Below are 20,163 nucleotides of genomic sequence, written 5' to 3' on the forward strand. Positions count from 1 at the left end.
ACGTTTCCCAGGAGGCAGTGCGGCACGGCGAGCGAGAGCCAAAAAAGCCTGGGCGTCCTGGGCGGTAGCTCTGTGGCGCGTCCCGGGCTCTGGGTTTGCGCCGCTGTCTGCAGCTCTCCGGCGGGCGAGAGGTCGCGGACTCAGTGCTGCGGCCGTAAACCCTACTCCGCGCTGAGCCGAGCGAGGCGGGCGGCGACCGGGCCCCACCATGGCCGCGAACGTGAGTGTCTCCTGGTCCGCCGGCCACACCCAGGCCTCCCGGTCCTCCGGCCCCCTCTTCCCGCGGCCGTATGGCGGCTCCCTGCTCGGCGGTCCCCTCCGTCCAGCCCGCCCGCCTCCCTCTTACACCCCTGTCCGCGCCTTCCGGCAGCTGTGCCGTCTGTCTTGCTCAGCCCGGCCCGACTCCTTGGGTCCCGCGGTTTTGGGGACCGGGCCTCTGGTCCGTGGCTCCGGCTCGGGGTCCTCTGGTGCGCACCCCTTCCCCGCAGCCCTTTCCTTCGTTCCCGGTTCCCTTCTGGACCCTCGGGGTTGTCACGTGTGCGGACTTGGAGGGCCGGACGGGGCCGCGAGAGGTGGCCAGTCCACGGGGGCGGTGGGGAAACCGATCCGCCCGGGTGGAGCTGTCCAGCGACGTGATGTCCGGGGCGGGCGGTGAGCTCCGTGCCCAGCGGGGTATGTAAAGCCGGGGCTGTTATGCACTGGAGCGCAGGCTAGGTGGGGAGCGGAGACTTCAGGGAGGCGGGCAGAGGAGGGCATTTCCCTACGGCCGGGCGCTCGTCTTCCTAGCAGGGGTTTAGTTGCAGAGCCCCTCGCTGAAGGTGGTGCCCCTGGAAAGGCTGCTGGCCTCCTGCCAGCAGCCAGCCTTTCTCGGGAACCTTTCTGTTTAAGCCAAACATTCATTCAACAAACTGAGGGGCACGTCTCACCAGGGTGTTGGACGAAGAAGGAGCTGGTGACTCAGGCTCCGCTTCTCTGTGAGTGTCTGGAGCCAGCTCGGAGCCCTGCCAGGCCGGGCACTCCCTCCCTCTTGCTTTGGTTGAGTGTCCTAGCCGCTCTCCGCAGTTCTGTTACACCCTTTCCAGGCTCCTCCTCTGTCCCCAAGCGTCCTTTCTGCCTCCCACACCCCCTGAGAAGCCAGGGTTTCGTCACCCGCAGCCCCAGTACACCCTGCCTGGTTTCATTGTTCGGGAGGCGGAGAAGCCCTAAGTGGTGCCCCTGGTGGCGGTCCCCCAGATCAGGGTCTGCGGGGGCGGGGGAGGGGGGTGCCTGGTCTATGTCAGGAGACAGGCGTGCCCCCCGACCACCACCAGGATATCTTACAGATGCGAACTTCCCAGCAGGGAAGCGCGCTTGCCCAGGGCCCCCACAGCCAGCTTGGCGGGTCATGTGAAGGTGTGGCAGGCTCTGGCGTCAGGCCCACCTGGGGAAAGATCCAGATTCTTCTTCAGAAGCTATGTGGCCTTAATTTCTTGGGATTTTTGTTTCCTCACGGGCTGAGTTACTGTGAAGTTTAAGGAAGACTGTGCTTTTAGCACAGCGCCTGGCGCACCGTAGGTACTTAATACATTAAAAACCAGTTTATCTTCAGTCCTCATGGGTGGAGAACCTCTTGGGTATGTAGGGTCCTGATCTTTGCCAAGGAGTGTAGATGAATTTGGGTATCCTCTGCCACCAAACCTTCGTTGATTCACCCAGTAGTGAGGTGCACATTTACAGGGACTGGGAGGCCCTGTGCCGAAGAAAGATCTGAAGATGGTGGGCTGGAGCAGGAAGGACACCGGATTCTTAATCACTGTAACCTCCGTCCAGTAATGGAGTTACTGTTGACATCTGTGCTTTATAAATGAGTCAGTAGGATCAGAGGGGTAGAAGCTTACCCAGGGTTACACAGGAGGTGATTTTCAGGGCCTGTAGGTCAGCCTCTGTTCCCGATGCACTTAGAAGCTCATTGCTTCTAAGCTTGGAGTAGGGGAGAGGGCGGGGAGGAAATCACCACCGTCCTTGTTTACTGGGAATTTGGTCTAGTGGGCCGGGTGTGTCATGCCAGCCTGAGGATCACCTTCTTTCTTCTCTTCAAGGCCATCTTTGAGCCCCTTGTCTTGATGTTGGCTGTTAGGGGTGGCTGGGGTGAGGCCCAGGAGAAAGCCAGGCCTTCCTGCACCCAAGTTGGGGACTGGCTTCTTTTCCTGCCCTGCGTGCCTGCCTCGGGCTCCCAGTTTTCAGCTCCTGTTGTGGCCTCAGGCATGAGGACGGCAGTCGGGAGTAGAGTGGTAGAGAGTGGCCCCCAGTCTGCCCGGATATGAATCCTGAGTCCGCCTCTTAGAGGCTGTGTGATGTGGACTGGTGCCGTTAAGTGCTGACCCCGTTTTCCTATCCCTGAAATGAAGTCGTGATAGCACCCACCTCCTTGGCTGTTGCAGGACTGGCTTCTGATAGACTGGAGTGTTTGCCATTGTAATCATCATAATGGCTGATGGTCACCTGTCTTCCTGCAGCAAATGGCTCCACTGACGTTTCCATATGGCTTGGAAAGTCAAGACCATTAGTGATGCTTGTGTTAGAGGAAGCTGGGTGTAGAAACAGGGGTCGAAGTCCATTCAGGTGGAGGGGCCTTTTCAAAATGAGAGACTTGAATCCATGAATTAATGTTCAGTTTGGCTGAGCAGAGATAAGTTAACAACAGATAAGGCAACTGCTGTCTGTCGTGGTTGCAAAGAATCATTTATTTGATGTCCTTTCCAATAGACAAAATTTCTGTTATAATCCGTGATCTGTAGGGTTTAAGTGTCTCAATAAGACCCTGGCAATAATGTAATGTGTCCCGTGAGCCACCATGTAGGAAAGTTTCCGAAAATACTGTTTTCCCCAGGAGCCGTTTTCCCAGGTGCACGCTGAGTTAAAGGAGATACATGCTGGAGTCACGGCAGTTGTGCCCAGGCGTGAGGCTGTGTGTTGTCTGCTTTTTAAATTAGGTCTAAACCGCATTTGGGTGGTGGGGTCAAAATTCCCCTCTTCGGGGCCATGTCTGTTTCTCTTCTGTAGTGTCAGTTTCGTGAGCCTGTGGGAGGAACGCTTCTGCTGGGTTAGGAGCCTTCCCTGAGAGCAGTGGACATTCTGGAGGATGGACCGCATGAGGATTTTAATCTTCACATGAAGATGGGGCAGCGTCACGGCCTCAGCGAGCTGATTGCCTTTAGCTTCCATAGCATTGAATGAGAATGCCCAGTGTTTTCAGTAGTTACTAACTGTTTCGGCAGTTGTATAACAATAACTCTTCTACTTTTCTTTTATTAGGTTGTCCTGACGAGGTTAAACACCTCACTGTTTCCATAGCATTCCCGAGTCGTGTGTCACTCCTGAGGCACAGCGGCTGGCAGCATAGATGGTGCCACGGGGTCGTTAGCTAGAGTTAAGGCAGTTCATTCAGCTTCTGCTTTGTTTCTGGTAAATGACAGCTTTTAGTGATGTCCACTGTGGGCGTTACTGCACGTCCATCTTGGTAACGTCCCTGCTCCTCCCTTAAGTAGGACTGTCTGTAAATTAAATCAGATCAGCGTTATCGATACGGGTTCCTGGGAACAAGAAGATGACCTAACCGGTTCACAAAATGCAGTCGAGGCTGTTTTCTTCCTGTGGCTCCAGAAGCAGAGCTGCAGGTCAGGGTTCTCACATGGAGCCCAGGTAGCGCGAAGCAGTGACACCTCCCGGGAAGCTCGACGCTCCCAGAGCAGTGCTGAGGGCGGTGAGGGTGAGAAAGAAACTCTCCTGAGTGCGGCCAGAGACCGAGCAGGGAGCCCTGTTCTGGTGTGCGGTGGCCTTACGGGAGAGCTGTGACTGGAGCAGCCCATGTACAGGAGGAAGTCCTTTGGCTGCCGAGTCCAGTTTAGTTTGAGAGCCTAAAGCAAGTCATGAAACAGTTTTGTGAAAGCGTCAGTTACTGTGGAGACATAACTGTGTATAAATGACAAAAGACTTAAAATCTGGGTTAAAGACTTGATTACAATATAGTTGTCAAGGAAACCATTTCTACAGCATACAACATTTTAAGAGAGTAGCTAGAATCATGAGTGACACATACCAGGAGATTTCCAATTTTAAGAAATTCCTACAATTTCTAGAATGCTTATATTAATATATTTATCCACACAATATGACCTAAGAATTTATCATTACTCCGTGTTTCCCATATAATGTAACATATCAAATGGGCCCAGTTAGATTAATATTTCTCTTTGAGATATTCAGGGGTTTTCTGAAGCATCCCAAAGTTAGGTGGAGGTCAAAAAAGCTTCATTAAGAATTTGATTTGAGGAAGTTTGTGAAAGATAACAAAAAGTTTTAAATGTTTGACTAAGTAGGATCATAAGTCACTATGAAACAATATTTATTCGCTTAACCAAAGTGATGATAAAAAGATTTCAAAAGTAAATAACAGAAAGCTACAGCAGATAAGTTAGAGGTGAAGAAACTTTATGATCTTTACCAAAAGCAGTATTTTGAGAAGGCTTTGTCCTCTTCACAGAGAAAAAAGTTGGTTTTCACCATTTTACCTTTATTATTAAAATTCATTCGTTTAATTAAATTCAGTCTGATCTTAGTAAGTCCTGGCCATGTACAAAACTTTTCTCAGGGTTCCCTTTTTAAAATTAATTTTTAAAAATATATGTTACTTTATAGTCAGTCTTTGAGTAAAGCGCAGAGTATATTTATTCATAGTCTCAAACATGTTTAGTCTCTGTGTGTGTGTTGCTTCAGTCATGGCCAACTCTGCGACCCCATGGACTGTAGCCCGCCAGCCTCCTCCGTCCATGGGATTTTCCAGGCAAGAACACTGGAGTGGGTTGCCATTAAAGTAGGTAATTAAAGACTTATTTAGCAATTACTCTTTCAGTATTTTCTTATTAAGAAAATGAACTAGACATTCAGTGAATTCCATCATTTGACTTAATTTAGCAGAACTCGATAACTCTAAAATTTCAAATCCCCCCAAATTGGGAGAAACTGTCTTTAGGTGTGAAAGTGAAAGTCGCTTGGTTGTGTCTGACTCTTTGCGACCCCATGGACTATACTGTCCATGGAATTCTCCAGGCCAGAATACTGGAGTGGGTAGCCTTTCCCTTCTCCAGGGGATCTTCCCAACTCAGGAATCAAACCAGGGCCTCCCGCATCGCAGGCGGATTCTTTACCAACTGAGCCACCAGGAAAGCCCTGTTTTCAGGTACACATACCCTAAAAGAAAATTATTCTTAAAGACTTCACCCCAAAACTTACTCATTATTTATGAAAATGTTACCATACCAAGTTAATTTTCTTGTTGACACATTTTATAACCATGATAATGTGAGCATATTAACTTTCAGGAAACCTGGGTATAGTTAAAATGTTATACTTAATGATGACTGTAAAGCCATGTCTGTATTAATTAGACCATCAATTTTAACTTGTCTTCTTCCATTAAAGATTAATCCTAGATTATGTGATCCTTTGACAGTTTGGGCCAGTTTAAGTGAAATATTTGATTTGTAAACATTTACTTTTAAGTCAATTAAGTAGAACTCTTTTACATTAATGTTGATAATAACCGCTGAAGTTAGAGATGGATCATACTTGTATATACAGACATACATATATCCAGATACACACAGAAATAGCTGTCTTGCTTGAGTTTTACAAAGATCTGTTTTCACACACACATACACACCCCTTTTTTCTTTTGAATCTACTACTTAAGCCAAATAGACTCTAAAACTGGAAAGAAGAAAAAAAGGTCAATCTTCATCCCAGTTCCCAAGAAGAAAAGTACTAGAGAATGTTCAAACTATCAAATGATTGCTCTCACTTCCCATGCTAGTAAGGTTATGCTCGGAATCCTTTAAGCCAGGCTTCAGCAGTACTTGAATTGAGAACTTCCAGATGTACCAGCTTAGAAAAGGCAGAAGAACCAGAGATCAAATTGCCAACATTCACTGGGTCATAGAGGAAGCAAGGGGATTCCAAAAAAACATCTACTTCTGTTTCATTGACTCCATTAAAGCCTTTGACTGTGTGGATCATAACAAACTGTGACAAACTCTGAAAAAAAAATGGGAATAACAGGCCATCTTACTCGTCTATTGAGAAACTTGTATGCAGGTCAAGAAGCAACAGTTAGAACCTTAAGTGGAACAACTGACTGGTTCAAACTTGAGAAAGGAGTATGACAAGGCTGATTATTGTCACCCGCTTATTTAACTTACGTACAGAGCACACCTCATGCAGCGCCAGGCTGGATGAGCTACAAGCCGGAGTTAAGACTGCCAGGGGAAATATCAACAACCTCAGATAACAGACGATACCACTCTAAAGGCAGAAAGCAAAGAGGAACTAAAGAGCCTCTGGACGAAGGTGAAAGAGGAGCGTGAAAAAGCTGGCTTAATACTTTGGCCACCTGATTCGAAGAACTGACTCATTGTAAAAGACCCTGATGCTGGGAAAGATTGAAGACAGGAGGAGAAGGGGACGACAGAGGGTGAGATGGTTGGATGGCATCACCGACTCAATGGATATGAGTTTGAGTAAACTCCAGGAGTTGGTGATGGGCAGGGAGGCCTGGCATGCTGCAGTTCATGGGGTCTCAGAGTTGGACACAACTGAGCAACTAAACTGACTGAAAGCTCAATATTGAAGAAACTAAGATCATGGCATCAGTCCCATCACTTCATGGCAAATGGAGGGGTAGGAAAGCTGGAAGCTGTGACAGAGTTCCTCTTCTTGGGCTCTAAAATCACTGTGGGTGGTGACTGCAGCATGAAACTAGAAGACAGTTTCTTCTTGGAAGGAAAGTTGTGACAAACCTAGGCAGTGTTTTAGAAAGCAAAGACATCACTTTGCTGACAAAGGTCCATATAGTCAAAGCTATGGTCTTTCTAGTAGTTATGTACAGATGTGAGAGTTGGACCATAAAGAAGGCAGAGTGCCGAAGAATTGATGCCTTAGAAATGTGGTGCTGGAAAAGACTCTTGAGAGTCCCTTGGACTGCAAGGAGATCAAACCAGTCAATCCAAAAGGAAATCAACCCTGAATACTCATTGGAAGGACTGATGTTGAAACTGAAACTCCAGTACTTTGGCCACCTGATGTGAAGAACTGACTCACTGGAAAAGACCCTGATGCTGGGAAAGATTGAATGTGGGAGGAGAAGGGGGCAACAGAGGATGAGATGTCTGGATGGCATCACCAACTCAATGGACATGAACTTGGGCAAACTCCAGGAGATAGTGAAGGACAGAGAGGCCTGGCATGCTTTAGTCCATGGGGTTGCAAGGAGTTGGACATGACTTGGCAACTGAAGGCAACTGAACCACAACAATTAAGCCAAGACAATAGACTCAAGGCAATGTGGGCTGTGTTCCTAAGAACATGATAAGGGTTATAACTTCAGGCTTTCTCCTAGCAATACTTCTGTTCCCTCAAGTTCTGAATTTTTTGTCAAGCCAGCTTTCTCTGCAGTGTTGGAACATCTAAGGAGCTCCCTCCTGGTCATTTAAGAGTTAAGTGTTTGCGGGCATTGGTTTTGTCATGAAGCCAGCCAAGAGGCCGTTCGGCCTTTGAGGGGTGGTTTCCCGTTATTACTTTGGCAGCCTGATTCAGATAGGATCTCAACAACTTTCTGAGGGCCCCGTGATGGAACGAATGTGCGTCTGGCTCCCTAAGGGGTTCCCCTGGGGTTGGCTTGACTCTCGTGTCTCGGCTTCTCCTTCCAACAGTTAAAACCGCTGTGGGTGCTGGATGTGCCGGCTGATCAGCGTCACGGTGCTCCCCAGCGGGCAGAATGCACTCAGTGGTTCTAGTGGGGCTCCCTGTGGGACTGCTGCTCGTCTCGAGGACTGATGCTCAGGCACTTCCACTGGGGTCTCCGCCGCCTGAGAACTGCCCTGGCTGAAGGAGCAAGTGTCCCTTCACGGGGACTCAGTGGAGCTGTGCGGGCTCAGTCTCCTTCCACTGGCGGTGTGTTCACACCGTGTATACAACAGTCTTTCCAATTTAAGTCAGTCTGTTAAGAAAGACCAGTGAGCCCCATTCACCCCAAAGCACATCCCAGGTCTCTGCCTAGGAGACGGTCCAGTAATCCCTTTAAGACTCCAAGTCCCAAGAGGAACAGCTTGAGTAAAACTCAGAGTGGGATTTAAAGCGACAATGTCCAGGTGTCAGGAGAACTCAGGAGAGCACCGAAGGAATGCAGAGAAGCGGGTGGTGCTCCAAGGACCGGTGCTTGTACCAGGGCCTGGTTTGGGGTGGACTCCAGGTGTCCTCTGGTGGATGTGTCTGATGGGCCGCCAACTACGCCAATCAAATGTGGATGAAAATTTAGTTAACAGTCAAATCAAGAAGAAAAAAGGGCATTTTATTTGAGCCAAACAGGATTATAACCCTGGAGACAGCCTCCCAGAAGCTCTGAGAACTTCCACCTGCTAGAAGTTGAAGACACAGTTGTGAGCATTTCTGGGACAAAGGATCGTACGTGAAAATGGCATACTGATGCTTTACATACGCTTCACCAGGGATACATAGTCCAGGTAGGCGTGTGTACAAAGCGAGCAGCAAGTCCCCATGGCTCCTTCCAGAGCGGAGAAAGAACGCTGCTGTGTTAAGAAGTTTCATTGCTGACGTCAGAAGAAAGGGGAAAGGGTCCTTACGGTTGAGCAGGCGCTCCCATCTTTGAGAAGGTCTGGTCAGTAATGCAGACGCAGACTGCACGTGAGGGAGGGAGGGGGCCCACACGGCACAGAGTTTTACGTTCGAATTTTCATGTCCTGCCCTCACATATAAATTACATTTCACCAGCTTGTAAATGAGTGTTCATAGAAGCTTTGTTCATAATCGCTGGGAACTGGAAATATCCAAGGTATTCATTGACTGGTGAGTAAATCGACAGATGTGGAATTCTACTCAGCTATTAAAAGGAGCAGACTACTGATACCAGACATAGATGACCCCAAGCGTTACACCGAGTCCACGAATCTGGACAGAGGAGCTCATGCTGTGCCGTGATCCGTTCGTACCACGTTCAGGAAGAGGCAGAACTAAATCGTAGTGACACAGATTCAGCTCACTGTTACCTCTGGGCGGTGGGGAGACGGAGTATTGGCAAGGAGGGGCACAGGGAGCTTTGGGTGAGCGACGTGTTTTGTGTGTTGATGAACATGGCTATGCACTTGTCAAAACTGAACACTCAGTCTGTGCACTTTTAACATATAGAATTAAAACTCAGTAAGAGCTGAGTGTAAATGCAGCTTGTTTTTTGAAACCAGTTTTCTTTTTGTGTTTTTTCAGTATTCCAGCGCGAGTAACAAGAAAGATCACGTCAGAATCACAAACAAGTCCCAGCCGGGCTTCTTGGAGCGGCTGAGCGAGACCTCGGGTGGGATGTTCGTGGGGCTCGTGACCTTCCTGGTCTCCTTCTACTTAATCTTCACCAATGAGGTACGATGTTCGGGGTCCCTCTGCAGAGTGAGGGTCCCTGCAGTATCGCAACGCAGAGGCTGGAGATGGCAATAAGGGTCAAGATTTTATGGGGATGAGGGTTGGATTAGTCAGTTCTTTCTCTTGTGCCCCGCCTCATGATTAACATAAGCAGGAGGGGAGATGGATCAATTCACGTACCTGAAATGAGGGTGAAAGAAAAAGTGAAAGTCACTCAGTCGTGTTTGACTCTTCGCAACCCCATGGACTACAGTCCATGGAATTCTCCCGGCCAGAATCCTGGAGTCGGTAGCCTATCCCTTCTCCAGCAGATCTTCCCAACCTGGGAATTGAACCAGGGTCTCCTGCTTTGCAGGTGGATTCTTTACCAACTGAGCTACCAGGGAAGCCCCGAAATGGGGACAGCATCAGCCTCAGGCGTAGCTGGATCCGGGCATTCACGCTGGGTCACCAGGAGCCGCTGCCCCATCTGTTGCCCCCTCTCCTCTGCGGCTCGGCGGGCTCTCCCCGGGGGCCAAGGCGGCTCAGCGACTCTGGTGTCACAGCCAGGCAGCGCGGCAGCCCCGGAGAGGGGAGGCGTCTCCACTTCTGAATCCGTTTAGCCAAAGTCGCAGGGCGATCTCTGAGTGTCCTCCGTCCCCTCTGAACCACTCCTTGTGGCCAGTGGACACAGGATGCGGTTGGCGAGGCCTGGGTCACATTGAACAGCTGTGTGATCAGCCCTAGTGAGGCACACGGATGGAGGGGAGGAGAAGCTAGAGAAAAACGGGGGAGGGCTGCAGGGCAGAGGCAGCCGCCGTTCTTCCTGGCGCAGTGGGGCTGCGTGGGGTGCGGGGAGGCCTGGAGAGCGGGCGTCCTGGGTTCTCCTTGCCCAGGGCAGCAGGTGTCCGGCAACTGAAATCCCCGCTCTCCGGCATGCCCAGGGCCGCGCATTGAAGACGGCGACCTCGCTGGCCGAGGGGCTCTCGCTGGTGGTGTCCCCCAGCAGCATCCACAGCGTGGCCCCAGAGAACGAGGGGAGGCTGGTGCACATCATCGGGGCCCTGCGGACGTCCAAGGTAGGCTGGCGACGCTCGATGACCGCTGGGGCTCGGGCCCCTGGTGGGCGTCGTCTGGAGGCCTGGGCCTGGGAAACAGAGACTCGGTGTGAGTCCCGCTGCACCACTTAGCGGCTGTGGACCTGTCTCTCCCGAGTCTCAGAGTCTTCCTCTGTCAAATGGGGAGAAGCCTTGTAACAACCCGAGGGGGCTCTGCAGAGCGGCCTGATTCAGGAGCGCCCCTCCTGGCACAATGGCCCTTGGCCGGAGCCTGACACAGAGGCGTGTTAGCGGTGACGACGGGCGTGCGTGCCTGGGGCAGGGTCTCCTGTCTGAACACCCTTCAGGCTGCCCGGCCCTGCACCCCCGGGCTTGCAGCCTGAGCCGTGCGTGCAGCTTGGGTCACAGGCTCCGCTCTTGGGGCGGGTGCTCCCCTGGCTCCCATGCGAGCGGCTGCGGAGTTCTCCAGGCTGTCCTGCCCTCTGGACCTGTTTCTCCCCAGCCTAGCTTCCCTTCAGCTGAGCGTTCTTGTCCTTTGTTTTCCTGGCCTGTTTCTGTGTGAAGCTCTTGTCTGATCCTAACTATGGGGTCCACCTCCCGGCTGTGAAGCTGCGGCGGCACGTGGAGATGTACCAGTGGGTGGAGACCGAGGAGTCCAGGTGAGGGGCCGTGGGAGGCACGGGGTTAGGGGGACGTGCGGCCGGCCTTCACGTCAGCACTGCTGAAGGTCACCGTGGGAAGTCTTCTTTTCTGAGGAATGTCAGATTATCCCCCAGGGGTTGGCCCATGGTCTCGTTTGGAGGTGGCAGGGGTCTCCTGCAGAGTGTCTGGGGGAAGAAAGTGGATGGCCTGGCTCCCGGGGATTGCCACGTGTCTGGGCTGATGTGGACCAAGCCTGCTCCGTGTGGGGAGTCTGGCCTGGGAGCCCCGAGGCCGCTTTAGGCCAGAGACGCCTAGAGGTGGGGCCGCCTCGGGAGCGGTGGGCTCACTCGGGCCGCCTGTGTTTTCCCGCAGGGAGTACACGGAGGACGGGCAGGTGAAGACAGAGAGGAAGTACTCCTACAGTGAGTCGAGGGCCCTCCCTGCTCCCCGTGGCCCCCGTCCTTCCTTAGCCAGCATCAGGCTCCTGGCGTGCTGGTCCTCGGAGCCCTGCTCCCCTGTCTGTCCAGCGAGGCTCCAGGAGCTGCCCCGTGGGCCCTCGGGTGGTCACAGGCTTGGATCGGAGGACGTGGGGCCGCAGGCCTCAAACCTGAGGTTTCCCATGGTTTCTGCCTTGTTCCCTCTGCTCAAAACAGACACAGAATGGAGGTCGGAGGTCGTCAACAGCAGAAACTTTGACCGAGAGATTGGCCACAAAAACCCCAGGTGAGAACCAGCCCCTGGCAGCTTCCCAGCCTCCGCGTCCTCATCTGGGTAATACGGCTGAGTTGCTTCTGTCTCGCGGGCTGATGAAATGTGGGCCGGGGCTCCGAGGCCCGCTCCAGCACCAGGAGCAGAGGCGGGGCCTGACGCCCCTGGCCCTGGGTGACCATCCCTCCAACAGGGCCTGGGTGTGGGGCTGGGCCGAGTGCCCGGAGGGGTGGTCAGCGGTGGGCGTGGGGAGACGGTCGCAGGGCTTTCCGGAGTGGCCGCACTTGACGCCCCGCTTCAGAGGCCCGGCAGAGGATGGTTAGCTCAGGGGCAGGGGTGAGGGTGTGGATACGGGTGTGACGCTGGGTAGGGCCCATGTGGGCTGTGTGCTGTGATGAGCCGGGCGGGGCCAGGAAGGGCCTTGAACGTTCCCAGTGAGGCTTGGATGCTGGTGGCCGGGAAGGGTCTGGAGGCGAGGGTGTGAAGCCCATGGCCGGGCTGTCTGGTGGCTGGGGGGCACGGTGGGACAGGCTGGCAGGGATCCTGGCAAGATCATGAGAGGCTCTGGGGGACGGGAAGCCAGCGGAAGCTGCCCTTCCTCTGCAGGGGATGGGGTTGGGGGATGACAAGATTTCGGGGCCGGGCTGGGCTGGGCTGGCAGCAGGCCCCTGGGTGCCGACCCTGCCCAGCACCTCCCCCAGGACCCAGGCAGCTCCCACCTGGCGCCCCACATCACCAACAGCTCCTGCTCTCTCCCCAGTGCGATGGCCGTGGAGTCGTTCACCGCAACAGCCCCCTTCGTCCAGATCGGCAGGTTTTTCCTTTCGGCGGGTGAGTCTCAGGCTGTTAGATTAGCCACCATGGCCCCAGGAGCCTGTACTTCCACCCGGTCGCCTCCCAGGAGCCAGGGCCCTGCCCTCAGTCGTTGGGTGCTTAAAGGGGTCTCCCGCTGCCCTGGGTGGGGGTCAGCCAACACTTCTCCAGCGTCATCCTTTTGGACTGGGGCCAGAGGGTAGGTGTGTCCCCAGGAAGGGGGACCTGTGTGGAGCCCCCCGAAACCTGTTCAGGGAGCAGCTGCCGGGCGTGGGTCCTCGCCGGGCTGAGCAGGCGGGGCTGAGAGCCCCTCCTCAGGCCACCCTGGAGGGCAGCGCACAAAAGGCCTCCTGAGCCCGGGAGGGGCTGCTTCATCACAGACCCCGCAGGGCCGCCACAGAGAGGGGCTTGCAGGGGACAGCCTGGCTGTGAGACTGCCGTTGAAACTCCTGGGGCTTGGCCCTGGGCCAGACCTGAGGAGGGAGAGAGGACACTTAGGGTCAGAGCGTCGGGGGGCAGGGGAGAGACCGCGTGAGCAGGGCCTGGCCTGTCTGCCGCATGCTCTGGCCCTCAGCTGGTGCCAGCCATGCCAGGCGGCCCGGCCTCATGCTGCGGGGCAGCTGGGAGCCAGGCCGGGACGCAGGTGACTGGGCCTGGGGACCAGTGGCCGCAGGACCAAGGCCCTCCTGGGGCTGTGGTCACTGCTTGACGGGGGACGGCTTCCTGGAGGCACTGGAAGCTGAAGGGGCTGGCCCTGTGGAGGACGGGGTTGGAGCAGGGCCTCGGGGTGGGAGAGCGGGCATGCAGAGGCCCTGGGGGGTGAGCTGGCAGGTGGCCGCGCGGCTGGGCTTGTGGGGCGGGCTGGGAAGGCCGTCAGGCTGCAGGTTTGCAGACGGGCTGCAGTGGACACGCAGTGTTTCTAACCACCTGCCTCTCAGGGCTCATCGACAAAGTGGACAACTTCAAGACGCTGAGCTTGTCTAAGCTGGAGGACCCGCATGTGGACATCATTCGCCGGGGGGACTATTTCTACCACAGTGAAAACCCCAAGTACCCCGAGGTACCCAGCGGGTTCGGGCGCTCAGATGGCCGAGGTCGGGGCGCTGGAGTCCCGCCCCCGACAGTGTGTGAGAGTCTGAGCCCCGCTTCAGCTCCATCCGGTTCCGTGAATCGCGGCTGCTCTCGGCCGGCGCCGGCGAGGCTGCAGGGAGGGACTGTCCATGCAGTGGGGCTGCCTGGGCGTGGGTGGGGCTGGTGTGACCCCCTCGTGGGCGGGGGGGCGCCCTGGGCCCCAGCTCGGACTCCCACCTCCCTCCCTCGCCTCTCTTCCGCCCCAGGTTGGAGACCTGCGTGTCTCCTTCTCCTACGCGGGGCTGAGCGGCGACGACCCCGACCTGGGCCCGGCTCACGTGGTAAGCGGCTCCCCAGGCTGAGAGGGGGGCCCTTCCCGGGTGCAGACCCCCGGGCCCGAGGGCACGCTTAGGGCACACCCCACCCCCTCGTGTGTGCACGTCCTCGGGCCCCAGGCGGGGAGTGGCCCTGAGGGTCTCAGCGCAGCACCTGAGGAGGTTCTTCCAGGCCTGTGCAGCCGCTGTCCCTGAGTGCTGACCTCTGCCCTGTAAATGCTTGTCCTGCGCTCCTGACCCTGTCACCCCCGCCCCCCCGGGTCCTCCCCGGGGCTTTGGAGGGAGCAGCACAGCGGGAGCGCCTCCCCCAGGCCCACGCAGAGGCAGGGGCTGGGCGGCCTGGGGCCCCTGCTGCCTTGGCACACAGTGAGACGGCCGCGGGCCCCGGGCAGATGGCCCTGTGGCTCTGAGCCAGAGTTCTCCGACCAGGTCACTGTGATTGCCCGGCAGCGAGGTGACCAGCTGGTACCGTACTCCACCAAGGCGGGGGACACCCTGCTTCTGCTGCACCACGGGGACTTCTCGGCAGAGGTGAGCGGCCGCGGTGCGCCTGTGCATTGCCCTCCAGTGCTCTGGTCACCAGCCGCCCCCACGGAGGCAGAGCCAGGGCTGGAGGCAACGGAAGGGGTGAGGTGTCCTTGTGGTGCGGCCCGGCCGCCCTCCGAGAGAGGGAGCAGTGAGCAAAGCAGAGAATCCCCCGGATGCCCGGAGGTGACAGACCTGCTAACGGGAGCCTCCTGTGGCAGCGGGTGGCGAGCGACTTCTCTGCTGAGTCCCAAGTGAAGAGCCGGGTGGGTCAGTTGTCGCAGCCCAGGGCCCCCCTTGCCAGGGCCAGGACTCGGGTGGCCCTGTGCACGGAGGGGCAGGCAGAGGCCCCTCAGGGCCAAGTGTGAGCTCGGGTGAAGGGGTGAGCGGTGCAGGACCAGGTGAGTGAGGGCGGGGGCGCGCCCCCCGGGAGGCCTGGGTACCCCCATCCACAACAGAGGGTCAGGCACACACACGCTCCCAGGACAGGCTGCAGAGAGCTGCTTCTAGTCCAGTGGCTGCCTGAGATATCCGGCGGGGCGGGCTGCTGACCCCGCATGGTGGGGTGTGACCACCGCGCCTCCCTGCTTGTCCTGCAGGAGGTGTTTCGTCGGGAACAGAAGAGCAACTCGCTGAAGACGTGGGGCCTGCGGGCGGCCGGCTGGGTGGCCATGTTCATGGGCCTCAACCTCATGACGCGGATCCTCTACACGCTGGGTAGGTGGGCGGACGGGCCTCCTTGGCCCCCACCGCCGCTCCGTCTTTGCAGCCCACTGGGTGCGCTCGGCCCCTCCCGTGACCTCAGGGCCTTGGGACGGGTGAGCCGGGGAAGCAGGACGTGTTCACAGTGCCCCAGGGTGCGGGGGTGGACGCTGACCCCCGAGGCTGCAGTCTCCCCGCTCTGCCCACCGCCCATCCCCTCAGCGTCCACCCCTTCACCCCCAGCTGCGTCGCCGTGCTGAGGGGCTGGCCGGCCGGGAGAGCTCCTGGTTCCTTTCCTGCCCCAGCCTAGGTTTCCTCACGCCTAGCCTGCTGAGTTTTGTGACGAGTTTGGCAAATAGGAACATGCAAGAGCTGTCGCCCTTCACGCCCCACCCCCAAACCCTGAACGAGACTTGGACAGCGCAGCAGGCCTGGAGCGCGGGGGAGGCTGTGCCGGGCTGCTCGTGGGCCCGAATTGGCCGGCTTGAGCCCAGGCGCTCGGCTCAGGACCCAGCCGCAGGCTGGGTGACTGGTGCTGGGCCTGCTGCTGTGCGGGAGGATGGGGCTACTCGGGGGACTGAGCCCCATCAGCCAGGTGGGTGTGGTTCCCGGAAACCCCTCCCCCGCTTAGCCTTGCCAGCTGGGAGAGTCTGGCTGCAGCCCCCAGACGATCAGCGCATTTTACAGGCGGGAAGACTGAGGAGCGGGGGGCAGGGGAGGCTGCTGCCCCCAGATGGTGGAACCGCACCCAGGAACGCACCCTGCGTGGTCACTGGGCCCATCGTGGCCACGACCTCGGGTGGGCCCTTTGCTCTCGGGGCCCAGTCCCCCCTCGTCAGGTCTGTCTCAGGGGGTTCCCCTCTGACCGGTTCACTCCACGCCAGAGGCTGAGCCTCCAGGGTCAGGACGGACAGAGTGAGCGTACAGAGGACTCGGTGCGGGGGGACGTGGGACGCAGGACGCTGCCGCAGGGCGCCCGTCCACCCCCCGCCCTCTGCACCTTCTGAGAGCCTGCTGCGTCAGCACGGGCAGGGTCCCCAGAGGCCATGCCGCCGGCAGGACGGGCAGGGTCCCTGTCCTCTGGGCTCAGCGCGGTGGCCGAGTGGAGGCTCTGCACTCAGCCTGGAGCTTAAATTGTGGTTCTGGCACCTTCTGCCTGTAAACTTAACTGCCAGGCCTCGGCGGTCTTGTGGGTGAACCGAGGTTAGGAGCGGCACCAGCCTACAGGAGGGCGGGGTTTGATGAGATGCATGGTCCCCCGGCCAGCGCCCACACACGAGCCCTGCTGGTTACGGGGGCCGAGTCGGGCCCGCGTGGGGCTGGACCCAGATGGGCCCCCAGGCGGCCTGTGGCCGCTGCGTCACGGCGGGCACCAGACCGCCGGCCTCCTGGGAACTGAATGCAGGTCCCCCAGTGCGTGCTGGCCACAGAAGGCCTACCTCAGCGGTCCGCAGGCCCAGGGCAGGGTGACTGCAGACGGGCTGATGGAGCCCACGTTGGGTGCAGCCTGCAGGGGTCTCCGGGTGGGCGGCTCCTCCGGTCCATCGAGTCCTCACAGGTCCTCCCTGGAGCTGGCACACAGGTGACCCGTAACAGCTTGGGTGAGTGACAGGCTCCTCCAGGAAGGGCTGGGCGGCCCGCACAGGCCCGCGGGGTTCAGCCCTGCTGCTTTGTCGGGCAGCAGAGAGGTGCTCGCCAGCATCTCTCTGCCCCAGGGCACGCCGCATGCCGGGGCTGGGCTGGGCCTGCCCATCTTCCATCTTCCTCGTGTGTCCCGGCCGCCGCGGGCCGTGTGTCCCACCACTGCCTCTCCCTCCGCACCTGGTCCAGAGACAGGCAGGCTGCCAGCGGGGGAGCGGAGGAACCGAGCTGGGGGCCTGGGAACCCTGACTGCCGCTCTCTCCCCACAGTGGACTGGTTCCCCGTCTTCCGAGACCTGGTCAACATCGGCCTGAAGGCCTTTGCCTTCTGCGTGGCCACCTCGCTGACCTTGCTGACCGTGGCCGCCGGCTGGCTCTTCTACCGGCCCCTGTGGGCGCTTGGCATCGCTGGCCTGGCCCTGGTGCCTATCATCATTGCTCGGACTCGGGTCCCGGCCAAGAAGCTGGAGTGAGCAGGCGTGGTGCCCGCAGACACCCCCGCGCCTCGGACCCAGGCCGCCCTCCCCCGACCCGCCTGGGTCCTGGATTCCACACGCGCCCCGCCCTGGCTGCACACGGCTGGCGGGTTGGTGTCCATCAGTTAGCCCTTCACGCCCCTTCTTGCCAGCGGGCAGCTTTGCTGGCAGGGGCAGCTCCTATCTGGCAGCGTGACCTCCGCCCTCCTGCTTGTCTCCTTTCCTTCTCTGGGCACCGCGTGGCCACCCGTGTCTCTTAGCTGATGTCTGTAGAGGTGGTGACGCTCAGACTGGAGACGGTGCCCGGCCCCGCCACAGCCGCGGCCACGCTGACTCCAGGACGGTGGCCCGGGCACCGCAGACCCCATCTGCGTGCAGCTCAGCTCGGTGCTCAGGGGCCCACGGGGTGTCCCGATGACGGTGGGTGTTTGTCAGGCTTCGCACGCCTGTTGGTTGGGCAGAATCCTTCCGGGTGCAGGACCTTCTAAAGGTCTGGTTACTTACGTTTCTTATGCTTCGTGTCCCTGCACGAAACTCCCTGACAGGGGATTGTGTGGGGGGTTGTTAAGTGGGGGTTGTTTCAAATAAGCCTTAAAAAACAAAACACCTCCTGAATGATTCATATCTCAGACTGTTACACAAAAGCCCTCTGTGATCTGTCTGTTTAAGTCGGTTCAGAGCACGGACGTTCGGTGGGGCTGTGACTTAACCTGGTTGAGGAAGTTACCCGTCTGTATTCTGGGTCCCTGGGAAGGTTTTCAAAGCTTCAGGTTCTTTGAAACCAGTGTTAGCAGAAGGCTTGTTTTCCCTCTGAGAGGAGATGGGGGTCTCTGCGTCAGAGAGAAAGGCATTTCCTTTCTTCTCTGACATCAAAATGCACTGTTTTCTTGAAGGTGATTTTGAATTACTCAGCTATCCCAAGTGTGTTCCTTCATGGTGACCCCCCTTGCACACACACACGCGCACACACACCCCAGATCAACCACAGTCAGGCGTCAGAGGCTGCGTGTTGGACAGCTCTCCCCTGGCTCTTTTCACCACATGCTCTGCCGTTAGCACCCGGCCCCAAGTGGCTGCTTCTGGGTGGTTTATGTGTTCAGTGTCCCCAGCTTTATCCTAACTCAAATCCACCCACAGTTAATTCCCAGAGTTTCTAGTCTCCTAACTGCTTTCACACCCTTTGAAAGATAAAGTATGTGGTAACGTCGATGTCTTAAACGACGGTGCGTCCTTTGACTATTCGGAAATTGCTCTGCCTTCCTGGGGTGGCTGCTTCAGTGAGTGAGTAATCTGTCTCTGTCCTGGGGGACTTGTTTAAATTGAGATTTTTTTCATGTTCAAAACAACCAGCCCCAGGGATGAGTCATCTGGGTTTAATAGTGTTCACTATTGCTTATTAAATCAATGGTTTCTTTGACTTTCTCAGCTCCTAAAGGTGCATTTGGAAAGCACAGTGACAAAATGATGGCCAAATACAAAATCCTTGACATTTGTGTAACTTTTTCCTAGTACAGATTTTAAGTTACTGCCAATTTCAAGTGTTCTTAAAGAACAGAATGTTAAATATTTCAAGCATTTGGAACATCATAATGAAACTTGTATTATCTTTGTATTTTTGATAAAAATTCAAAATAAATATCTAAACATCTTTTGATATAGAACTTGCCATATCCCCCTTTTTTGCATTCTTTCTGAAATTTCTATCTCATAAGAATTCAGCCATAGGGTTTATTTAGAACCTATGAATTTTTGCAACCTATGTATTGCTTTTAGCAGTTAAAATTGGTTTACATTTTTTAAAAAAGGCACCTCGATATTCCTAGCACTTGGAAACCTACTCTGTTCTGTGTGGGCTTATTGTGGCTCCTGTGGCACCCATCTGCAGGTGGTTCTAGGAGGTGGGAGGGAGTGAGCGGGACCCAGTGCAGAAGGCGCCCCCTCGGCCGATGAGCTGCGTGGCGCTGGCCACGACGGTGACCTGAGCCTCAGCTGCCTCACCTGTGACGTGGGGGGTGTCTACCCCACGGGCGGTGAGCATGGAGCGAGAGGAGGCCCCCGAGGCCCTGCTCTGAAGCAGCGGACGGCCGCCAAGCGTCCACCCTGCAGTTTGAACTTCTTTCCCCGTTATTACAGCATTCGAGGCAGGTGAGTGCCGACTTTTCAGAACCGGAGGTTTGGCTCCATTTCCAGGAGCTGCCTGCCGTCCGCCTGAAGAACAGGCTGTCCCTGCAGAAACTGGGCAGTGCTCGACTGCACTCCCAGAAAACAGCTCACCTGCAGGCGGGCAAGACCAAGCTCTGATGCAGGCAGTGCCAGAGCGGTGTTTCCATGGCAACCCCCGTGTTTCTCAACAAGCGCCTTCCTGCCAGTTCTCGCCGCATGAGTCACACTCCAAAGGGTTTTGTTTGTTTCCCTTGGATAAAACAGACTGATTTTTAATGGCTACTATCAAGATTAAGTAATACCTCTTCGACTAAACAGAAAAATATTCCTCTGTCTGTAACGCTAAGGTCTCAGCCTGCAGGAAAACAAACTCCAATCTTTATTGTAGTCCTGATCTGTGTGCTCGCTCCATGGACGACTTGTGGAGCTGTGAGCCATGGCAGTCCTAGAGGAATTCAACCCTGACTGTTCACTAGAAGGACTGATGCCGAAGCCCCAAGACTCAGGCCACCTGACGCGAAGAGCCGACTCATTGGATAAGACCCCGACGCTGGGGAAGACGGAAGGCAAAGGAAGGGGGCAACGGAGG

General features: G+C 56.2%; 1 protein-coding gene across 1 annotated transcript; it reads left to right on the forward strand.

Annotated features, from left to right (window-relative positions):
* Positions 1-5: 5 nt before the first annotated feature.
* TMEM43 (transmembrane protein 43) lies at positions 6-19,072 on the forward strand. Its single transcript, XM_043443564.1, has 12 exons — positions 6-220; positions 9,313-9,462; positions 10,386-10,520; positions 11,064-11,158; positions 11,514-11,563; positions 11,795-11,864; positions 12,610-12,680; positions 13,601-13,722; positions 14,000-14,074; positions 14,498-14,599; positions 15,193-15,310; positions 17,206-19,072. The coding sequence occupies exons 1-12, from the start codon at positions 209-211 to the stop codon at positions 17,406-17,408; spliced, it is 1,203 nt and encodes a 400-aa protein (XP_043299499.1). The 5' UTR covers positions 6-208; the 3' UTR covers positions 17,409-19,072.
* Positions 19,073-20,163: the final 1,091 nt, after the last annotated feature.

Source organism: Cervus canadensis, chromosome 22 (genome assembly GCF_019320065.1).
Source record: "Cervus canadensis isolate Bull #8, Minnesota chromosome 22, ASM1932006v1, whole genome shotgun sequence".
In the NCBI taxonomy this organism is placed as follows: domain Eukaryota; kingdom Metazoa; phylum Chordata; class Mammalia; order Artiodactyla; family Cervidae; genus Cervus; species Cervus canadensis.